General features: G+C 40.4%; 1 protein-coding gene across 4 annotated transcripts in view; it reads right to left on the bottom strand.

Moving 5' to 3' along the window:
• The window catches only part of LOC140477438 (serine incorporator 1-like), a 90,000-nt gene that overhangs the window by 31,272 nt on the left and 36,875 nt on the right, over nucleotides 1–21,853 (bottom strand). For 3 of the 4 annotated variants that reach the window (XM_072571341.1, XM_072571345.1, XM_072571344.1), the window contains one exon: nucleotides 3,866–4,035. In XM_072571341.1, coding sequence (XP_072427442.1) covers nucleotides 3,866–4,035 — 170 coding nt within the window. The remainder of the gene's footprint in view (nucleotides 1–3,865; nucleotides 4,036–21,853) is intronic. The other variant, XM_072571342.1, reaches the window with a different exon arrangement.

Raw genomic sequence — 21,853 nt, 5'->3', positions numbered from 1 at the left:
ACCATTCTTTTCTCATCTCTTTCAGGGCCTTCATGGATGTGAGGTTTATTTTGATTAGTTTCCCTACAGCGCGTATACAGGCCCGTCAGCCCAACAAGTCCACACCGACCCTCCAAAGAGTAACCCAACCCCAGAATCATTTCCCAATGTTTACCCCTGACTAATGCACCTAGCACTATGGACAATTTAGAATGGCCAATTCCCCAGACCTTGGGAAGAAACTGGAACACCCAGAAAATGTGCAAACTCCACACAGACAGTCACCCAAGGCCAGAATTGAACCCTGGTGCTGTGAGGCAGCAGTGCAGACAACTGAGCTACCGTGCCACCCCAAGACGATTTTCCTGAAGATGATTTCTCAGAGGATCACCTTCCACATGAGGCTGCACCTTCAGAGGATGCACTGTCATGCACCAGTATAAATCCTTACTGTAGGGTAGGGAGCAGTTTAACAGCTAACTGGATATTCATTCATTCAGAGACAAACATTTCACAATCCAGCATGAGTGGTCACTGTTAGCAGGTTCAGTGTATTTTCTCCAAGCTCTGCTCAGCTCTACATGGATGTTCATTCAATATGAAAATGAAAAGACAAAATAAAGGGACAGTAGCCAACTTGCACAATACTGACAGATGTCTCTCTAGAACAGTAGAGAGTGTGAAGGAGTCTGATTCCATCATTAATTGACTGGTGTCATGTATCATCTTAACAATGTCTGTCATTGAGTGAGTGGCTTCCTCCTTCAAACTTCTTGGCTATCAAATGGGCAAGGCATGGCCACAACAGTGCACACTTTGGAAACTAGCTCACCTCCACCTTGAATTGAATGATGTGCATCTTAGCTGCCAATGACCTGCACAAAGCTGGTCTAAAGCAGAGTGATAGGAATGATGCCCAGGGAAAGATGTTGGTAACGGTAGATATGGAAGTTGACATGGAAGCACTCATCGGTTGCCTCTCCTGAAAGAAGAACCCAATGTTCTGCCTCACCCCCAGCTGGATAAAGCTGCCCCTGCACAGATATGGGTGAAATGATCCATGGCAGGCCTCTGTGGGAAGACTCTCATGGGGTCCAAGATGTGGAGTGTCTCAGGAGGATATCCGAACAATCCATCCCAACCTAGTCTGAAGCCATAGGAGATGCTCCATGAAGTTCCGGTAAGCAGACGAACAGGACAATAATAATTCACCAAGGCCAAGCACATGAATGTTTGAGAAAATGCATGATGCTCAGTTCCCTTTTCTTGTTGCAGCGTGTAAAATTAATTTATTCCTACTATTTCCATCTTCCTTATTCTTGCATGCTGAAAGGCAATTTACTTTTTCATTTGCTTGAATATGAAGAATTGAATTGAGAGGATTACTTATATGGTTTGTAAATTAACTTGGTTACAGGAGTCTTCTGTGTGGTGGAGGAAGTCACTCAAGATTCAGGGAATGGAACAGTTTTTTTTTAATCCAGTGTGACTGACTAATTCAAAACAAAGCTTGCATTTGTGTAGCACCTTTTCACAACCACAGGACTATTGAGATGCTTCATTTCTTTGGATTTTCCTGGTTTTCTGAACAGCAATTTGAGCTGACTGTTTGGCATTGGGTGCTTCATCATTATCTTTCTTCTTTAACTCATCTCTTTTTCATTGAAACTGTGATCGAATAACGAGTGTTTTCACTAGCCTTCAACTCTAAACATTACACAACAGTGTTCAGATTAGTTACAGTGTGGAAACAAGCCCTTAAGCCCAACAAATCCACACCGACCCGCCGTAGCACAAACCACCCAGACCCATTCCCCCACATTTACCCCTTCACCTAACACTACGGGCAATTTAGCACGGCCAATTCACCTAGCCTGCACATTTTTGGACTGTGGGAGGAAACCAGAGCACCCAGACAAAACTCACGCAGACACGGGGAGAATGTGCAAACTCCACACAGTCAGTTGCCTGAGGCGGGAATTGAACTAGGGTCTCTGGCGCTGTGAGGCAGCAGTGCTAACCACTGTGCTACTGTGCCACCCACCGTGCCGTACCGTTTGTTGTACAAACTACAGAGCAATATAGTCATTCCGGAGATCCTTGCTGATGAGGACTGAATAGCCCTGAAGATGTCCGGGATGTTGGAACTCCGCAATGTGTTAGCGCCATTAAAACTCAGACAAAATTTGCCACACATTCTACGTAAGCCTTTCCTTCCGCAAGCTAAGAGCAATTGATCTGTGTGTGCGTGCGTGTGTGCGTGTCTGTCTGTTTATGAGGGGGTGTGTGGGGGTGGGCACTGGGCAAAGATGTCAGCATTCACTCACTTTTAAAATTCATAGAATTCCTACAGTGTGGAAGCAGGCCATTTATCCCATCAAGTCCACATCAACCCTCTGAAGAGCATCCCACCACATGTCCTACATTCTTGTATATTCATAGCTAATCCACCTAGCCTGCACATCCCTGGACACTATGGGCAATTTAGCATGGCCAATCCATCTTAGCCTGCACATTTTTAGACTGTGGGAGGAAACCAGAACACCCAGAGGTAACCCAAATAGGCACAGGGAGAACATGCAAATTTTATAAAGACCTGAGGGTGGAATTGAACCCACATCCCTGGCACTATGAAGCAGCAGTGCTAATTACTGTGCAACCATGCTGCCCAGTGTCATTGATGAAGCTTTTACTACTGCAGGTGGCTTGTAGCAAAATGGTATTTGCATTTGTCTTTGTTCTTTCCATTGACACAAATGTACTAAGAATTTGTAAGTATTGCATTTGTGATTTCAAGTAGATTACTCTCATTGTATACAAACTGAAGTGAACATAACGCTTGTGCAATAATGATGCTAAAATTTGAAAAGTGAACAAGGTGTAGAGAGTAGGAGGAGAGAAGCAAATAAGACAAGGTTGCTCAGTAAAGGCATTTCTGTAATATGGTTGTAAAATTGTATTTAAATTAGTTTAGGTTTAACATTATGCTAAAAAAAACCTGCTAGACTAGCTTTTTATTTTTATATTAATATTAATTCAGCAGTAGGTGATTTGAAAGGACAAAGCCAGTCAGCTCTCGATAGTAGTTTAATTTAACCCATCTGTTTAAAGTGAGTTGATTCAGATATTAGCATAAAAATATAATGGCATGAAATTCTTTATCCGCTGTATTTAAAACTGAACCTGTTGGAGTGCAAAATAGGCAAGTTTTCAAAAGGAAATTTTGAACATAATGTTTTGTTAATGGAAAATTAAATCAAGCGTAAAGTCAATATTTCCAAATAGCAATAATATTCTATAAATCTATGGTGAGTGATTTTATTGGGACCATATCATTTTATTATTGTTAAATATTTTATTATTTATTTTTGGATGATATTGAAAAGACTGAATTTATTGCCCCTTCCTAATTGCCCTGAACCTATGAAGAGCCAATCACATGGTTTAAACTGGTATATATACTGGCCTTTATTAATAATTTTTAACAACATAAGTCAGCTGCCTAGAAAAGACTAGATGTTCAAAATTTCCATTTTGCCATTGTTAGATATGAACTCATGGTCTCCAGGTCACCAGCAGAGTACTACAACCACTAGGACATACAACTCCTTCTACACATACCAAAGTCATTCCTGCTCAAGAGCAACTTTACTTTATTCAGCTATTAAGAGGGTTTCTTTTGTAATTTATACCTCTTAAGTTTCAATATCAATGCTTAATCCAACTAACAAATTGTCAACTTGATTTAGATATCTTAATTGTAGTAGTAATTCAATGACCTGTCAAATGTAAAATATTAAAAGAATATTAAAACATTGCCATTATTGTTAAAAAAAATTATGTTAAAAAATATCTAGCATGAAATTAAGATTGGTAATATGCTTACCTGGACCTTTGGATGAACTGATATTAAAGAAGCTACAACACAAATAAGTATGTTGAAGCTGGTAACAAATTTATTTTCAATACAGCCTTCAACTGTAGTGTAAAACACATAGCAGAGGATTGCAGTTGTTAATGATAACACATAATTCAGACATGTAACTGATAGAAGTGCTGCAATGATACAAAAACAGAATATTATCACTAAAAGTCTTATAATCTTTCCAATAATGTTGTGATAAAACTAAGTTGTAGTACAAATAATTGAAAGTGGTCTCTCTGTTTAAGCCATTGGAAAATATGATAAAAGCACCAATTAAAAATACATAGGAATGGTTATCGGGAGAAAAATGTTTCGATTTGTAAGTTCTTGCCCAAAAGCTTTTGAAATAATTTCTTTTCGACAGGTATTGTTTTCTTCATTTCTACTTCCCAATTCCCCAAATGAGTGAGTCAATTTCGTTCAACTTTCTTGTCAATTATAGATTTATTTGAGTTCTGGAAATATACCACTTAAAAAGTGAGCCTTGTCTGATCCAGTTCATTTCAAATCGTTTAAATTCATACAGATAGGCCTTCAATACATCAAGGCAAACTTCAGCAACAAACTGAATCAAACTGAACCATGACATTCTATAGAATGTCTGCATGGAATTTGAAGACATCTCAGTATCAATTTCTCCTGATAATGAGATCAATCTTTCAATTTTTACTTTAAGAGAGAAGACTAAGAAATTCAATAAATTATGAGTTTGATCAAGTGAATGGATGAAGATGATTTCTCCTTTTGGCTTTGAACAATAAGGAATTATCAAATTAAAACTGTCAGGGAAAGGAGTGAGATTATAATGAATTTCTACAATCATGAATTAGCTCTTTATATCCTAAATTTCTCAGTCCCTTGCGGTGAAGCACTGTGCATCCACTTTACCCCTTTGGTAGAATGACAGTAATCTAGTTCAGCATAGTATGCAAAGAATACAAAGGTGCACAGTTGTACTCTGCTACTCTAGAGTCTGATGTTTTGCACAAGCCTGGCCTAGCTTTTATGATGTTCCAACAAGTTCTGTAATGTACAAGGTTTTGGGAGTTACTCATTACAAACCTCAATAGCTCGACAGGATTGAAGGTTAGTTGTTGTAAATAAATTTGAAAGAGGATATTAGTTGACAAAACTGAGAACAAATTTAAAGGAGGGTATTTGTTGACAAAAAATGAGTGATTTTAGTTGAAATAGTGGCAAAATAAGAGCTAAAGTGGAAAATATTGTCACCATATTATAGGATAAAACAGAAATTGCTGAAACTGAGAAATTTTCATAAGTAATCACATATGTGCAGGAGAACGTTTGGCCCATTGGGCTTACACCAGTTCATTAAGTGATCATGATTACCTCGTGTCAATTATCTGCTTTTTCTTCATATCCTTGCATTTTATTTTTATTCCAATCCAATGCCTTCTTGAATGCCTCAGTTGAATCTGACTCCACCACACTTCCAGGCAGTGCATTCCAAACACTACCTACTCATTAAGATATTCCTCACTTCATCCTTGCTTTCTTTGGATTTAAATCTACACCCTCTTGTTCTTGTTCCCTTTATGAGCAGGAATAGGTTCTTCCTATCTACTCTATCCAGCCCACTCATGATTTTGAATAACTCTGGCTAGTCTCCTCTTTAACCTTCTTCACTGTAATGAGAACAATCACAAATTCTTCAATGTATCCTAATAACTGACATTCCTTATCCCTGGAACCATTCTTATAAACCGCTTCTGCAGTTTTTCCAATGTGTTCACATCCTTTCTATGATGTGGTGCTCAGAACCGTACTCAGTAACTGTGATTGTATAGCAAGGGTTGTACAGAGACCATGCTCCTGCTCTACCTTTACATCTTAACGTATACGACCAATACTCATTTTATTCATCTCATTAACATGAAAGGCAGACTGAATTTGTCTCGGATTCAAACACTGGATTCTCTGGCCTCCAGTTCGGTAACAGAACTACTTGTAGATATTATACATTCATTAAGGGTATACAGAAGAGATAGTTCTGTGAAAGGTAGGTAACCCATATCAATATAATTGCAGACAGAAACAATTGGAGCCTATGATGTACAAAGATTACTGAATCCTGGCAGCTAAAATAATAAATGAAATAGTATTGACTTTTATTGTAAAGTATTCTTGACTCCCTCCTTTCTCATGTGTCCAGGCTGTATCCAGGCATCCAGGCAGTGTGTATCTTTGTTGCAAATAGGGAGAAGATCCATTTATGTCACAGTACTCGCCATTTGTTGGACTTTCTTGCCAGCATTTAAACCACCAGCCAGGCTGTCTCCACACCCAAGGACATTATCTATGGCCTGGACCTACAAGACCGCTGCATTTCTTGCTCTCTTCAGATGTTTTATTATGACTTATAGAGAGGAATGTTTCTCCATGCGAATAATGCAAAGACAAAGTGGAGGCAGGGATTGGCACTGTGTTATTGTGGCCTAGGTGACTCCTATCTGGGCAATTTCTCCCATAAAAATCAATGGAATAAGATATGGTTAGGAACTTAGGAAAATGAAGTGTTTCATACTTAGCAACCAAAATATGGACTGTACATATACACTACACTGAACAACAGAATTGCCTGCTTTAAACATGAGAGAACACAATGAGACTCAGAAGCATCAGGCTGGATGTTAGAAGTAAATGTTAAGTTGTATTACGCCGTCTGCCAACTTCATGCAGCACTAATCTAGTAAATGTAATATAATACATTGTCTAGCTTAATATTGAGACTCAAAGTAAAGACATATAAAGTCCCAGACTGAAATCCAGATGTACTTGTTGTGTGGGGACATCTAGTGCCAATAAGTATTAAAGCAACTCTGGATGCAATGTTGAAAATATGGGGTTAGAATTGATTATACACAACAACATACAAATGTCAATCCATTTGTATGAAATGGCAACATTAAATCTTCTGCTTAAGCTCCAATATACAAAATAACTTTAGGTCTTATTATTTAAATAAACAATAACAGAAACTGCTAGAGAATCTTTGAAAGTCAGGCAGCATCTGTGAAGAAACAGAGTCCATGTTTTGAGTCCAGTGACCCTTCTTCAGAACACTTCTTTACTCGACTCAAACTGTTAACTATGTTTTGTCTCCACAAATGCTGCAAAACTTGCTGAATTTCTCCAGCAATTTCTGCTTTTGTTTATTTCATATCTCAAGCATCCACAGTTCTTTATTTTATCTTATTAGTAAAAACTGTGTTGCAAATCTAGAATACGGATGGGGTGTTCAGGTGGAGTTAGTGCCAGTGTTGGGGGGGAAAATCAGTTTGGTGGGTCAGTAGTATAGCTACCCAAGAATGGAATTAGACTTAAATTCCTCTAATTTTCCTGGGTAACTAATCCAGGCAAGTAAGTCAGGACCCTCCCAAAGGCTCTGATTCTAACTCAAACTTGAATACTTTCTTGTAAAGTGCCAGATTCTGAAAATTTCCCATCAGAAGCTTAAAGCTCCCAGGAAAGTACTGCCTAGTCAGTACATCACAATCTCCCAGGGTTCTGACATGCAGCTTTCAGGGTACATCAGTCTCTGACTACCTGGAGATCAGAAGATCTGGGCCTATTTTGTTTTTCAAACAAATGAACCAAAACAGTACCTGGTACTCCAGATACGGTCTCATCTTTACCTTGTAGAGATGCATAAACATCCCTACTTTGATAATCCATTTCCCTCACAATAAATGTCAACACTCATTTGCCTCCTGAATCACTTGGTCTCCCAGCAAATTAACTTCACGTCATTCATGTAGCAAGGCAACCAGATACCTCTGAACCTCAGACTCCTGTAGTCTTTGTACATTTTAACAGTATTTTTCTATTCTACCTGCCAAAATGGAAATATTCATGTCTTCCCACATCATACCCTATCTATAAAATTTTGCCCACTCACTTCACATAGCCTTCACTTCGCCCCCCCCCCCCCCCCCACCCCCCAAACCCCCTCCACCCTCCAGTCTATATCACTTTCCCAATTCTACATGTTCTCTTAACTACCTATTTCCCGTACTATCTTGGTGGCATTGGCCACATTCCCACCAACCACCTTGATTGTCCTGCAGAATAAAAATCTATTCACCACTGTCTTAGAAATGTTCAGTAGCCCAGCCTGAACTCTAAAGTTGCATAATCTTTGAGAGAAAAAAAATCTCCTTATCTCCACCCGGAAAGGGTGAACCCCAATGTTCAAACAGTAGTTCTGTAGTTCTGGACTGACACATCCTTTCCATGTCCACCTTATCAAGACCATCAGGATCTTATACACTACAAATTAAGTCACTTCTTAGCCTCCTCAACTCCAGTGGAAACAAGCACAGCCTGTGCAACCTATCCTCAGAAGACAACCTGTTCATTCCAGCCATCCAGTAAACTCCTTTGAATGATCTTAAAAATGCAGATCAAAATTGCACAGTGTTCAAGATGTGGTTTCACCAATGCCCTGTTCAACTGAAGCATAATGCCCTCGCTTTTATGTTCAATCCCTCTCATAATAAAGGATAACACTCCATTGGCTTTATATAGCAGCACACTAACCTTTTGTGACTTGTGCACAAGAGCACCTGAATCCATCTGCAACTCAGGGTTGTGTAGTCATTCTCTGTTTGAGTAGTAGTCTGCTTTTTTATTCTTTCTTTCAAAATAACTATCTTCCAATTTTCCCACTGTACTCCTTCCCCCATATTGATATCCAGCTCTAACTTTGGCATGTGTTCTTCACAATATACTTTCCAACTTGCCGTGCCATTGTGCTAATTTAGTTACCATGCCTTCGCTCCCCTCATCTAGTTCATTGGCATAAATTGCAAAAAATTAAGGCCTTAGCATAGAACCATGTAGGACTTGCACTCTGTAGATCCTATTAATTAGATAAAGACCCATTGTTACACATCCCCTGTTCTCTGCCAGCTAGCCTTTCAAAAGGGGCTGCTGACATAGACTGGAGGACACTAAATAGTAGTGATGCTGCAGGGCATGGTATTAATTAGGTGATAAGAGAAGCGCATACTGTGATTAACACGATTATCAAAGATTACTTCAATCTACATGAAGATTGGGTGAACCAGTTGAGCACTAAGCTGTGGAGAATGAATTTCTGCACTGTTTGGGATGGTTTTCTAGAGGAGCATATGGAGGAGCCAACTAGAGGACATGCAATTTTAGATCCAGTATTTTGAAATGTAAAAGGGCTAAATAACAATCTGATTACAAAAAAAGAGCTTTTAGAGATGAATGACCACAATATGATAGAATTTTACAGTATATTTGAAAGTGAGGTGGGTTCAATCTGAAACAAGTGCATTAAATTTGAATAAGGGAAATTATGAAGGCATGAGGCACAAAGTGGTTGAGTTGGATTGGACAAATACATTCAAAGGCATGACTGTCCATAGGCAATGGATTTGTCTTCAAGGACTTAAATCACCTACATCTTCAATCAAGGTGTAGAAATGGTCAGTCAACTGTGACTAACAAAATTCAGGTTTTTATAAGATTAAAAGAAAAGCCTATATTGTTGCCAGAAATAGCATTAATTCTAAGCATTGGGAGATTTATAGAATACAACACAGAAGATCAAGAAACTGATTAGGAAAGAGAATATGAATACAATCTAGCAAAAAAAACTATAAAAGCTTCTTAGCTTCTTAAAAATTATATGTCTGGCTAAGACAAACATAGATCTGTTACAGGCAAAGTGAGGAGAATTTATGTTGGGGAACAGAGAAATGGAGAGGGATATATTTCCCTCCCCACCCCTTTCCGACTTCTGCAAAGACCGTGCCCTCTGCGACTACCTGGTCAGGTCCACACCCCCAAACAACCCACCCTCCAATCCTGGCACTTTCCCCTGCCACCGCAGGAACTGTAAAACCTGCGCCCACACCTCCTCCCTCACCTCTATCCCTATCCAAGGCCCTAAAGGATCCTTCCACATCCAAAGTTTTACTTGCACATCCACTAATATCATTTATTGTATCCGTTGCTCCCGATGCGGTCTCCTCTACATTGGGGAGACTGGGCGCCTCCTAGCAGAGCGCTTTAGGGAACATCTTTGGGACACCCGCACCAATCAACCACACCGCCCCCGTGGCCCAACATTTTAACTCCCCCTCCCACTCTGCCGTGGACATGGAGGTCCTGGGCCTCCTTCACCACCGCTCCCTCACCACCAGACGCCTGGAGGAAGAACGCCTCATCTTCCGCCTCGGAACACTTCAACCCGAGGGCATAATGTGGACTTCAACAGTTTCCTCATTTCCCCTTCCCCCACCTCACCCTAGTTCTAAACTTCCAACTCAGTAACTGTCCCCATGACTTGTCCGGACTTGTCCTACGTGCCTATCTTCTTTTTCACCTATCCACTCCACCCTCTCCTCCTTGACATATCACCTTCATCCCCTCCCCCACTCACCTATTGTACTCTATGCTACTTTCTCCCCACCCCACCCTCCTCTAGCTTATCTCTCCACGCTTCAGGCTCACTGCCTTTATTCATGATGAAGGGCTTTTGCCCGAAACATCGATTCCGAAGCTACTTGGATGCTGCCTGAACTGCTGTGCTCTTCCAGCACCACTAATCCAGAATCTGGTTTCCAGCATCTGCAGTCATTGTTTTTACCAAGAAGCTACTACTAACAATTCAAGGAAAAATTGAAGGAAATTAGTATTCGTAATAAGTGTGCACAGAAGAAGTTAATGGGGTTGAAAATTAACCCCTGGGACCTGAGTGTTAAGGGAGTTGGCTATAGAGATTATTGATGCATTGGTCATTATTTTTCCAAAGTTCTCTAGATTCTGCAGTGATTACTGCAGCTTGAAAGTTAGCAAATATCACCCCAGTATTCAAGAAGGAAACAAGAGAGAAAACAGGGAATTACAGATCTGTTAGCCTTACATCAGTAGGAGGGAACATTTAGAATCTATTATAAAGTAAGGAATAAATAGTTGCCTGAGTGATAATATAAAATCAAGAACCACGGATACTGGAAACCTGAAATAAAAACAGAAAAATGCTGATGAAACTCAGCAGGTATGATCTTCTGGTGAAGAGTCACCAGATTCAAAACATTATCTCTATTTTTCTTCCTACACATGCCGTAATACCTCTGAGCTTCACCGGCAATTTCTGTTTTTGTCCCTGACTGATAATGATCTGTTTGGGCATTGGCAGTATGGGTTTGCAAATGAGAAATCAATTTTGATGAACTTTGAGTTTTTTGAAGATGTTACTAATAAAATTGTTAATGGGGAGGTGATAGATATTGTAGACTTAGACTTGCAGAAGTCTTTTGATAGAGACTCCACAGGAAGCTGGTTAGAAAAGTTAAAGCACAGGCGATGGGAAGTAAGGTATTGACATGGATCAATGATTCACTGACAGTCAGAAACAGACCACAGGGATAGATGGGTCATTCTCGCATTGGCAGGTTGACCAATAGGTTACTGCAAGATTAAATATTTGATCCCCAACTGTTCACAATCTATATCAATGATTTGTTTCGGGGGAATAAATATAATGCTTCCAAATTTGTGAATGAAACAAAGCGAAGTGAGAATGTGTGTTGTGAGGAAGATGCAATTCAGTTTCAGGAGGATTTGGTCTGGCTGAGTGAATAAGCAAGAACATGGTAGATGGAATATAATGTGAAAAAATGTGAGGTTATCCACTTTGCGAAAAGAAACATATGTGCAGATTATTTCTGAAATGGTAAGCAGTCAGAAAGTGTAAATGTACAAAATGATCTCGGTGCCCTTGTCAATAAGTTACCGAACACTAACATGAAGGTGCAACAAGCTATTAGAACATTAGTGGACATTAGCTTTTATCATGAGAAGACTGAGTACAAGAAAAGTGGAGTTTTGCTTCCGTTGTAAAGGAGCTTGAGCAGCACCTGGAGTATTACATGCAGTTTTGGTCTCCTCACAATATTATTTGATTTGATTTATTATTGTCATATGTACCAAAGTACAGCAAAAAGTGCTGTTTTATGTGATATTCAGGCAAATCATACCTTATATAAGTATATCAAGGTAATAGAATAGAACGCTGAATATTGTGTTACACTTCAGAGAAGGTGTAAAGATCAACTCTATTACATGAGAGGTCCATTCATAAGTCTGATAACAGCCAGGAAGAAGCTGTTCTTGAATCTGTTGGTCCATTTTATCAAATTTGTGTATCTTCTGCCCGGTGAAAGAGGGTGGATCAGAGTATAATCAGGGTGGGACGGGTCTTTGTTATGTTGGCTGTTTTTCCGAAGCAGCAGGAAGTATAGACAGAAGGAAGGCTGGTTTGTATGATGATCTGGGCTGTGTTCACACTTTCTGTAATTTCTTACAGCATTGGGCAGAGCAGTTACTGTACCAAGCTGTGATGCATCTGGATAGGATGCTTTCTGTGGTGCATCTAAAAAAATTGGACAGAGCCATTGTGGACATGCTGAATTTCCTTATCCTTCTCAGAAAGTAGAGACATTGGTGTTGTCAGGAGAGATTGTTGGTGATATTTAATTTTAGGAACTTGGAGTTCTCAACCATCTCCACCTCAGCACCATTGTTACAGACAGGGGCATGTCCTGAAGCTGAGGCATAGCTCCTTCATTCTGCTGACATTGAGGGTGAGATTGTTGTCACTGTTGTCATGCCACTAAGCCGGTGGTATATTGGGAAGCTCAGATGAACAAAGGGATGTGGGTGTCCCTGTACACTGGTGACTGATAGTTATGAGTTTTGTGTAGCAAGTATAAGAAAGGCAAGTGGGTATGTTGTTCTTCATTGGAAGATGGTTTGAGTTTAGAAGAAGGAATATCTTACTTCTGTTATACAGGGCCTTGTTATGACCGCAGTTGGAATACTGTATTTTGTTCTCGCTATACTAGAGAGGATAGACTAGCCATAGAAAAAATGCAGCAAAGATCCACTAGGCTATTATTTGGGATGGCAGGACTGTCAGAAAAGATGAGTTTGGTATGACTGGGCCTGTATGAGAGCTTAGAAGAAGGAATCTTCTAAACTTCTAACATGTCTGGACAGACTATGTGTAACAAGGATTCTTCCTCTAGTTGGGGAGTCAAGAACCAGAGTCAAAGTCTCAGGATAAGGAGTAGATCATTTAAGTAGAGAATGGTCAACTTCTGGAATGTGCTACTTCACACGTGCTGTGGAGATTGGATCACTGAATATATTCATGAAAGTGGTAGACTTTTAGATATTAAAGGTATCAAGAGGTATGAAGAGAAATCAGAATTATGGCATTGAAAGAGAGGATCAGCATGATCATACTGAATGATAGAGCAGGGTCAAAGGGCCGAATGGCCTACATCTGCTCCTAATTTCCACGTTTCTATGCTTATCTCAAGAAAAGTGTGAGGTGATTCACTTTGGACGGAGTAACAAGATTGCAGAGTACTGGGCTAATGGTAAGATTCTTGGTAGTGTAGATGAGCAGAGAGATCTCGGTGTCCATGTACATAGCTCCCTGAAAGTTGCCACCCAGGTTGATAGGGTTGTTAAGAAGGCATACAGTGTGTTGGCTTTCATTAGTAGAGGGACTGAGTTTCAAAACCATGAGATCGTGTCGCAGATGTACAAAACTCTGGTGCAGCCGCACTTGAAGTATTGCGTGTAATTCTGGTCACTGCATTATAGGAAGGATGTGGAAGCTTTGGAAAGGGTTCAGAGGAGATTTACTAGGGTGTTGCCTGGTATGGAAGGAAGGTCTGACAAGGAAAGGCTGAGGGACTTGAGGCTTTTTCATTAGAGAGAAGAAGGTTGAGAGGTGCCTTAATCGTGACATATAAGATAATCAGAGGGTTAGATAGGGTGGACGGTGAGAGCCTTTTTCCTCAGTTGGTGATGGCTAGCATGAGGGGACACAGCTTTAAATTGGAGGCTGATGGATATAGGACAGACGTCAGAGCTAATTTCTTTACTCAGAGGGTAGTAGAGGCATGGAACGCACTGCCTGCAACAGTAGTAGACTCGCCAACGTTAAGGGCATTTAAATGGTCATTGGACAGACATTTAAGACAAAAATGGAATACTGTAGGTTAGATGGGCTTCGGATTGGTTTCACAGGGCAGCGCAACATCGAGGGCCGAAGGGCCTGTACTGCACTATAATGTTCTACGTTCTATGTTCTCTGAAAGACATTAATGCCATAGAATGAGTGGGATGAAGATTCACCAGGGTTGTTCCCAGAATGTCGGGAAGAGTGATTAGGCAAACTGGACCTGTATTCTTTAGAGTTTCAAAGAATGATCTTATTGAACTTTACAAAATAATTAAAGGGTCAGACAGGTTAGATGTAGGTAAGATGTTGCCCCACTGGGTGAGTCTAGAACCAGGAAGGATACTTTAAAAATGAGGGAGAGGGGTGCAATTTCAGTCCAAGGTGAGGAGATTGTATTTTATTCAGAGAGTTGTGAATCTTTGGCATCCTCTATCACAGAGAATAAGCTCAGACTTTAAGAAAGTTTAAGATACAGTTTGATAGATCACCAATGGCACACAGAGTGGGTAAAAGGCATTGAACTATTGATCAGCCATGATTGTACTGAATAGTCAGGTAAGCTTGAGGCCTTACTACTCCTGTTTCTTACTAATGTTCTTACTAATGTTCCCTCTCAGCTAATATGTTACCCCTATGCCATAAGCTTTTATTTTCCACAATAACCTAAATGTAGCACTTTATCAAATGCTTCCTGGATATCCAAGTACAGCATGTCTACAGACTCCTCATCATGCACAGGGTATGTTACTTCTTCAAGTAACTCCAGTAAACTGATTAAATTTCATATCCATGCTGACACTTGCAGTTTTTTTCTACCTGTACAACTATAATTTCTTTAATTGTTGAATCTAACTTCCCCATGACAGAATCAAGCTAACAAGCCTTTAGTTTCCTATTTTCTGCTTCTCTCTCTCTCCCTTCTTGAAAACAAGAGTTTATATTTATTACATTCCAGTCAAATGGAATCCTTTCCTCAATCTGGAGGATGTTGGAAAATTAACACCAATGCACTCCGACCTCATTTGTAACCTCTTTTAATACCCAAGGATGAGATCCATTGGCTATTGAAGATCTGTCAGCCCGGTTTGCTTAGTACTACTACTTTTGTCATTGTAATTTCACCAAGTATCTCTCGGCCATCCACCTCCTGATTTACAACTATTACAGATATGTTTTGTTGTATCCTGTATGGTAAAGATTGAAGCAAAATATACATTCATTAAATTTGCAATTTACTATTCACTCTGCATTCTCAGTCACAAGAGGAACAACACTAATTTTGGTTTGTATGTATATTAAAGTTATCCATTAGTAATATCACCTCTTTATCACACTATCCAATATTTCTTCTTGCATAGTTTATCCCACATTGTGGTTACTGCTAGGGAGCCAAATAGGTCATTTGTACAAATAATTCTTTCCCCTATTATTCCTCATTTCTACATAAACCAATTCTACATCCTGATCACCTGAACTAAGGGCATCTCTAACTATTGCACTTGATTAACTGTGAAGCCACTCTAGCTTTTTATTTCACACAAATGCCATCTACCCCTCAATATTCAGGACCCAATCCTTGCAATCCTGAAGCCAGGTCTATGTAATGGCCTTCAGATTATGTTTATTTACTTCAATGTGCAGCATCAGTTCATTTACTTTGTTATGAATGCTACGCACAATCAAATACAAGATCTTTACTCGTGCTTTTATCAGTTTTGTGACATTTAGTTGTGACTGTTGGTCTATTCCTAGTTTTATTTTCACTCTGCCAATTCCTGCCAATCTCTGATCCTCTTTACCCATACTGTTATTTTTCTTCTGTTGCTTATCGCTACTATTTTGATATACTACATTTTTCCACATTTGCTTGCTTCCACTATTTTATATAAAATTCTGTGTCTTACGATCTTATACCACCTGATGAAGGAGCAGTGCTCTGAAAGCTCCTGCTTCCAAATAAATCTGTTGAACTATAACCTGGTGTTGTGTGATTTTTAACTTTATACACCCCAGTCCAACACCGCCATATCTAAATCATTTAAAACCCTGTCTATTTCCCGAGTTACACAGTTCACAAAATCAATGGTCCCACTGTGATTCAAGTACAGATCATCCCAAGGGTCCAGTCCCCACCACCCTCTGTACTGAACTGAACTGAAACTCATTTCTCCAATACTAGTCCTTGAGCCACACAATCATCTCTCTAATTTCACACAGACAAAGTCTACTTGTAGGTGCCTTAGGTAATAATATAGAGATTACAACCTATGAAAATCTTTTATTTTCATGCCTACCTTCTCATACTCAGTATAGGATATATAGGATGAACACGTGGCTGATAAGATGGTGTGGGGGAAGGTTTCAGGTTCGTCGGGCAGTCGGTCCAGTTCTGGAGGAGAAGGGAGCTATACAAACTGGATGGATTACACCTGGGCAGGACCAGGACTGATGTCCTTGGGGGAGGGTACTTGGTAGAGTGGTTGGAAAGAGTTTAAACTAGTGAGGCAGGGGGATGGACACCAGAGGAGTAGGGCAGCAGATGCAGAAATTGCTGGAGAGGTAGAAATCAAGGCAAATATGACACAGAACAAGAACAGACAGGGAAACGCTGCTGAAAAGAGCTGGGGAGGTGGTCTGAAATGCACGTGTTTCAATGCAAGATTTATAATAGGCAAGGTAGATGAATCTAGAGCTTTGGTTAGTACTTGGAACTATGACATTATTGTGATTACAGAGGCTGAAAGAAGGACTGGACTGGCAGCTGAATGTCCCAGGATTTAGACGTTTCAGGTGTGATAGTAGGGGGAAGCTGCATTACTGGTAAAGGAGTATTTCACAGCTGTCCTGAGGGAGGATACATCAGAGGACTCATGCAGCAATATGGGTAGAACTCAGGAATAGGAAAGGTAAAATCACAATGCTCCGGCTGTACTACAGGCTACCCAATAGCCAGGGGGAGATAGAGGAGAAAATATGTAGACAGATTTTGGAAAGATGTAAAAACAACAGGGTTGTTGTGGTAGGTGATTTTAACTTCCCCTACATTGACTGGGACTCACTTCATGCTAAAGGCTTTGATGGGGCAAAATTTGTAAGGACTATTCAGGAGGGTTTCTTGACACAGTACGTAAACAACACAACCAGGGAAGGGGTCATACTGGTCCTGGTTTTGGGAAATGAGCCAGGCCAAGTGAGTGATGTTTTGCTCGGGGAGCATTTCGGGAGTAGTGGCCATAATACCGTTTCGATAACAGCAGGCCTCAGGTGAAGGTGTTAAATTGAGGGAAGCAGAAAATAGGAAACTATAGGTTTGTTAGCTCAATGTCTATCAAGGAGAAATTAGATTTGACTACGAAAGCATTTAGAATTAAAATTTTTTCCCAGCTTTTTACGTGATGGTAGGAATTGTTTTTAATTTCTCCCTTACATTCATCTTTTGATTTTCTAAGTCTTCTACAGTGAAGACAAACAGAAAGTATCTAATCAACCATTTGCCATTACCTTGTTTTCAATTATTAATTTGTCAATCTTATTCTTTAGAGGACTAGCATGAGCTGTTTTCCTCTGTAAATACTTTGTTCTCCTTATTTCAGTTATCCTTTGTGTTTTCTTATAATCTGCTGACCTATGACTAATTTTTGGGGATTAATCCATTGATTCTTAATTTGATCCTTTCTTCAAATTCTTTCTTCAGCCAGGGTTCTCAAAGAGTATTGCTTTGTCACTGGGGTAAAGCGTTGCTGAGGGTTTGTCATTGTCTCTCCCGTCCCAGGTTTCGAACTACTTTTCTGGTTCACTAAATAAATATTTTCGACAGTGTTCACTATAGAAAATGAAAATGTTGGCGAGGAAGATACAGAGATACTTGCATCTAGGCTAGAAGAGATTGAGGTTTACAAGGAAGAAGTATTAGAAATACTGTAAAAACAATGACTGCAGATGCTGAAAACCAAATACTGGATTAGTGGTGTTGGAAGAGCACAGCAGTTCAGGCAGCATCCAACGAGCAGCGAAATCAACGTTTCAGGCAAAAGCCCTTCATCCTGCTGTGCTCTTCCAGCACCACTAATCCAGTATTAGAAATACTGCAGAGTGTGAAAATAGACAAGTCCCCTGGGCCAGATGGGATCTATCCTAGGATCCTCTGGAAAGGAAGGGAAGAGATTGCCGAGCCTTTGGCATTGATCTTCAAATCATCACTGTCTACAGGAATAGTGCCTGAGGAGACTGGAGGATAGCAAATGTGGTTCCCTTGTTCAAAAAGGGTAGTAGTGACAACCCTGGTAATTACAGACTAGTGAGTCTCACTTTAGTTGTTGGTAAAGTATTGGAAAAGGTTATAAGAGATAGGATTTATAGCCATCTAGAAAAGAATAATCTGATCAGGGACAGTCAGCACAGTTTTGTGAAGGGTAGGTCGTGCCTAACGAATTGCGTTTTTTAACAAAGTGACCGAACAGATAGATGAGAGTAAACAGGTTGATGTGGTGTATATGAATTTCAGCAAGGCGTTCGATAAGATTCCCCACAGTAGGCTATTATACAATAGCAGAGGAATGGGATTGTGGGAGACATAGCAGTTTGGATGAGTAATTGGTTTGCTGAAAGAAAACAGAGGGTTGTAGTTGATGGAACACGTTCATCTTGGTGTCCAATTACTAGCGGCATACCACAAGGGTCGGTGTTGGGCCCACTGCTGTTCGTCATTTTTATAAACGACCTGGATGAGGGCGTAGAAGGGTGGGTTAGTAAATTTGCGGACGACACTAAGGTTGGTGGAGTTGTGGATAGTGCTGAAGGATGTAGTAGGTTGCAGGGAGACATAGATAGAATGCAGAGCTGGGCTGAGAGGTGGCAAATGGAGTTTAATGTGGACAAGTGTGAGGTGATACACTTTGGATGGAATAATCGGAATGCAAAGTACTGGGCTAATAGTAAGATTCTTGGGAGTGCAGATGAGCAGAGAGATCTCAGTGTCCATGTACACAGATCCCTGAAAGTTGCCACCCAGATTGACAGGGTTGTTAAGAAGGCATACAGTGTTTTGGCCTTTGTTAATAGAGGGATTGAGTTCCAGAACCATAAGGTTATGCTGCTGCTGTACAAAGCTCTGGTGCGGCCACACTTGGAGTATTGTGTACAGTTCTGGTCACCGCATTATAAGAAGGATGTGGAAGCTTTGGAAAGGGTGCAGAGGAAATTTACTAGGATGTTGCCTGGTATGGAAGGAATGTCTTACGAGGAAAGGCTGAGGGCCTTGAGGCTGTTCTCGTTAGAGAGAAGAAGGTTGAGAGGTGACTTAATAGAGACATGCAAGATAATCAGAGGGTTAGATAGGGTGGACAGGGAGAGCCTTTTTCCAAGTATGGGGACGGCAAATATGAGGGGACACAAATTTAAAGTGAGGGGAGATAGGTATAAGACAGATGTCAGAGGTAGTTTCTTTACTCAAAGAGTAGTGAGGGTATGGAATGCTTTGCCTGCAACGGTAGTAGATTTGCCAAGTTTAAGTGCATTTAAGTCGTCATTGGACAGGCAGATGGGCTTCAGATTAGTATGACAGGGCGGCGCAACATCGAGGGCTGAAGGGCCTGTACTGTGCGGTAATGTTCTATGTACCTCTATGTACTTCACTTTCGCTGGCTCTCTCTTCAAATCCTTCTAAATCTCCTTATTCATGTTTAAAGCATTTGTCTCAGACTCACGCTTCTCCCTTCAAACTGAACATGAAATTCTAGCATGCTACAAACAATGTCACCTAAAGCCTCTTTCCCCATGAGGTTATTGATGAAGGGCTTATGCCCAAAACATCGATTCTCCTGCTCCTTGGATGCTGCCTGACCTGCTGTCCTTTTCCAACACCACACTCTTGACTCTGATCTCCACATCTGCAGTCCTCACTGTGTCTTATTGATGAATCTGTCTCATTGATCACCAACAGATCTAGATTAGTTGGCTTATTAGGTGACTCAAAAATGTACTGCTATAAAAAACTGTCCTGAATACAGTCTTTGATCTCATTTTCCAGGCTAACATTGCTATCTGAATCATTGAATTTGAGTGTAAATTAAAGTCACATATGATAGTTGTGATACTTTCCTATGTACTCCATTCACTACTTTTTATATACTCTGTCCAAATGCAAAACATTTCCTATCAGACTTTTCTTCTGAGCCACTCTTTCACTTCCAAATTCACTCTTTAGATTGTTTTTAGATTATGACTTGAAATTTCATGCAGGCAGAGGTTCCCTGGTTAGGCTAAAATGATGCCAGATGCCTAAACCTGGAAGTCCTATCCCTGATCTCAGCCCTGCCATTTCCCCAGGGTGGGACGTTGTAGTGGGGGGGGCTGTTTTTTGTACTGAACTGTCTTTAGTAAGATCTAATTGCAATTAGTGGATGCCATTAGTGGCATTTGACCTATGAAAAGGAGTTCTCAACTTTCTGGAGTTTCTTTGGAGAGATAGGGTAACCTTTTGGAGCATAAAGTATAGTTTTCAATATGTTCCTGGGATACCTTCAGAAAAGGTCAGCTGCTTTTTAGGAAAGATAATAGAATCCCTACAATGTGGAAGCAGGCCATTCAGTCCATCAAGTCCACAGCGACCCTCTGAAGAGTATCCCACCCCCCTACCCTATTCCTGCATCTCCCATGGCTAACCCACCTCGCCTGCACATCCTGAGACACTATGGACAATTTAACATTACCAATCCACCTAACCTGCACATCTTTGGACTCTGGGAGGAAACCGGAGCACCCGAAGGAAACCCACGTAAACACAGGGGGAATGTGCAAACTCCACACAGACAGTCGCCTGAGGGTGGAATTAAACCAAGGTCCCTCATACTGTAATGCAGCAATGCTTCCCACGAAGCCCCTGTGCTGCCTCACAAGACTCTCTTTGCAAGGAACATATGCCCTTTAGCACTTCCAAAAATAGAGATGAATGTGCCTAAAAGGTGAATAAACTCAATGGAGCAATCAAGGGAACTGTCAACAGAGCTGTCATGGTATTTAAGTCTTTCACTTTAAATATTTGAAAAATCTGCAGTGTTATCTTATTCTTTGTTGACATAAATCTGATATTTATCATTGTAGAATTAGTGCAGCATGACTGATTTCCAACCTATCATTAGCACAAGAAGATGCCTGTCTCTTTGCAATTCAATAGACAGTCTAATTGATTAAACAATTGACTTGAAATGTGATTATGAATACAAATGTTTATTTTTATAAGGAATTAAACGGCTAAAATTAAAGTTAAACTTAAAAGGTTCAGCTACATAATTCTTTGAAATTTGCATCACAGGTAGACAGGGTGCTTAAGAAGGCATGCGTGCCTTCATGCTCAGACCTTGGAGTATAGGAGTCAGGACATTATGCTGAGGTTGTACAGAGTATTGGTGGGGCCTCGTCTGCAGCACTGTGTGTAATTCTGGTCACCCTGCTATAGGATGCGATTAAGCTGGTGAGAGTTCAGCAGAGAATAATCAGTATGTTCCTGGGAATGGAGTTGTAAGGATAGGCTCCCCGCTCACCTGGAACAAGAAGCAGGATTTCCAGGGCAGTTTACAGGTTTATGGGGCCCTGATATCTCCTGACTCTGTGCTCCCAATGAGGACGGAAAATCCAGGCTTAAGGCTCAACAAAGTGCCTTCATGTTAAAGGTATTACAGAAATGTAAGTTCGTTATCACCCCAAAATCTAATTTCTCCAATACATCCATGCTGATTTCCTGATCTCCAGTATAATTTGCAGCTCTTCCACAATTCTGAAACATTCATCTGAAACCCCTGTCATCCATGTTGTCTTGCCATCTTCCAGTGGCTTCCCTCCAAAGCATGCTCTTCACTTTCTAATCATTCCCCAGTCTTGTAGTTTTTACCCTTACTTTCTTTAAATGCCATAAT

This window comes from Chiloscyllium punctatum, chromosome 5, assembly GCF_047496795.1.
Source record: "Chiloscyllium punctatum isolate Juve2018m chromosome 5, sChiPun1.3, whole genome shotgun sequence".
Lineage (NCBI taxonomy): Eukaryota > Metazoa > Chordata > Chondrichthyes > Orectolobiformes > Hemiscylliidae > Chiloscyllium > Chiloscyllium punctatum.
The sequence above is the reverse complement of the archived record's forward strand: the minus strand, read 5'-3'. Positions and strand labels throughout refer to the sequence as shown.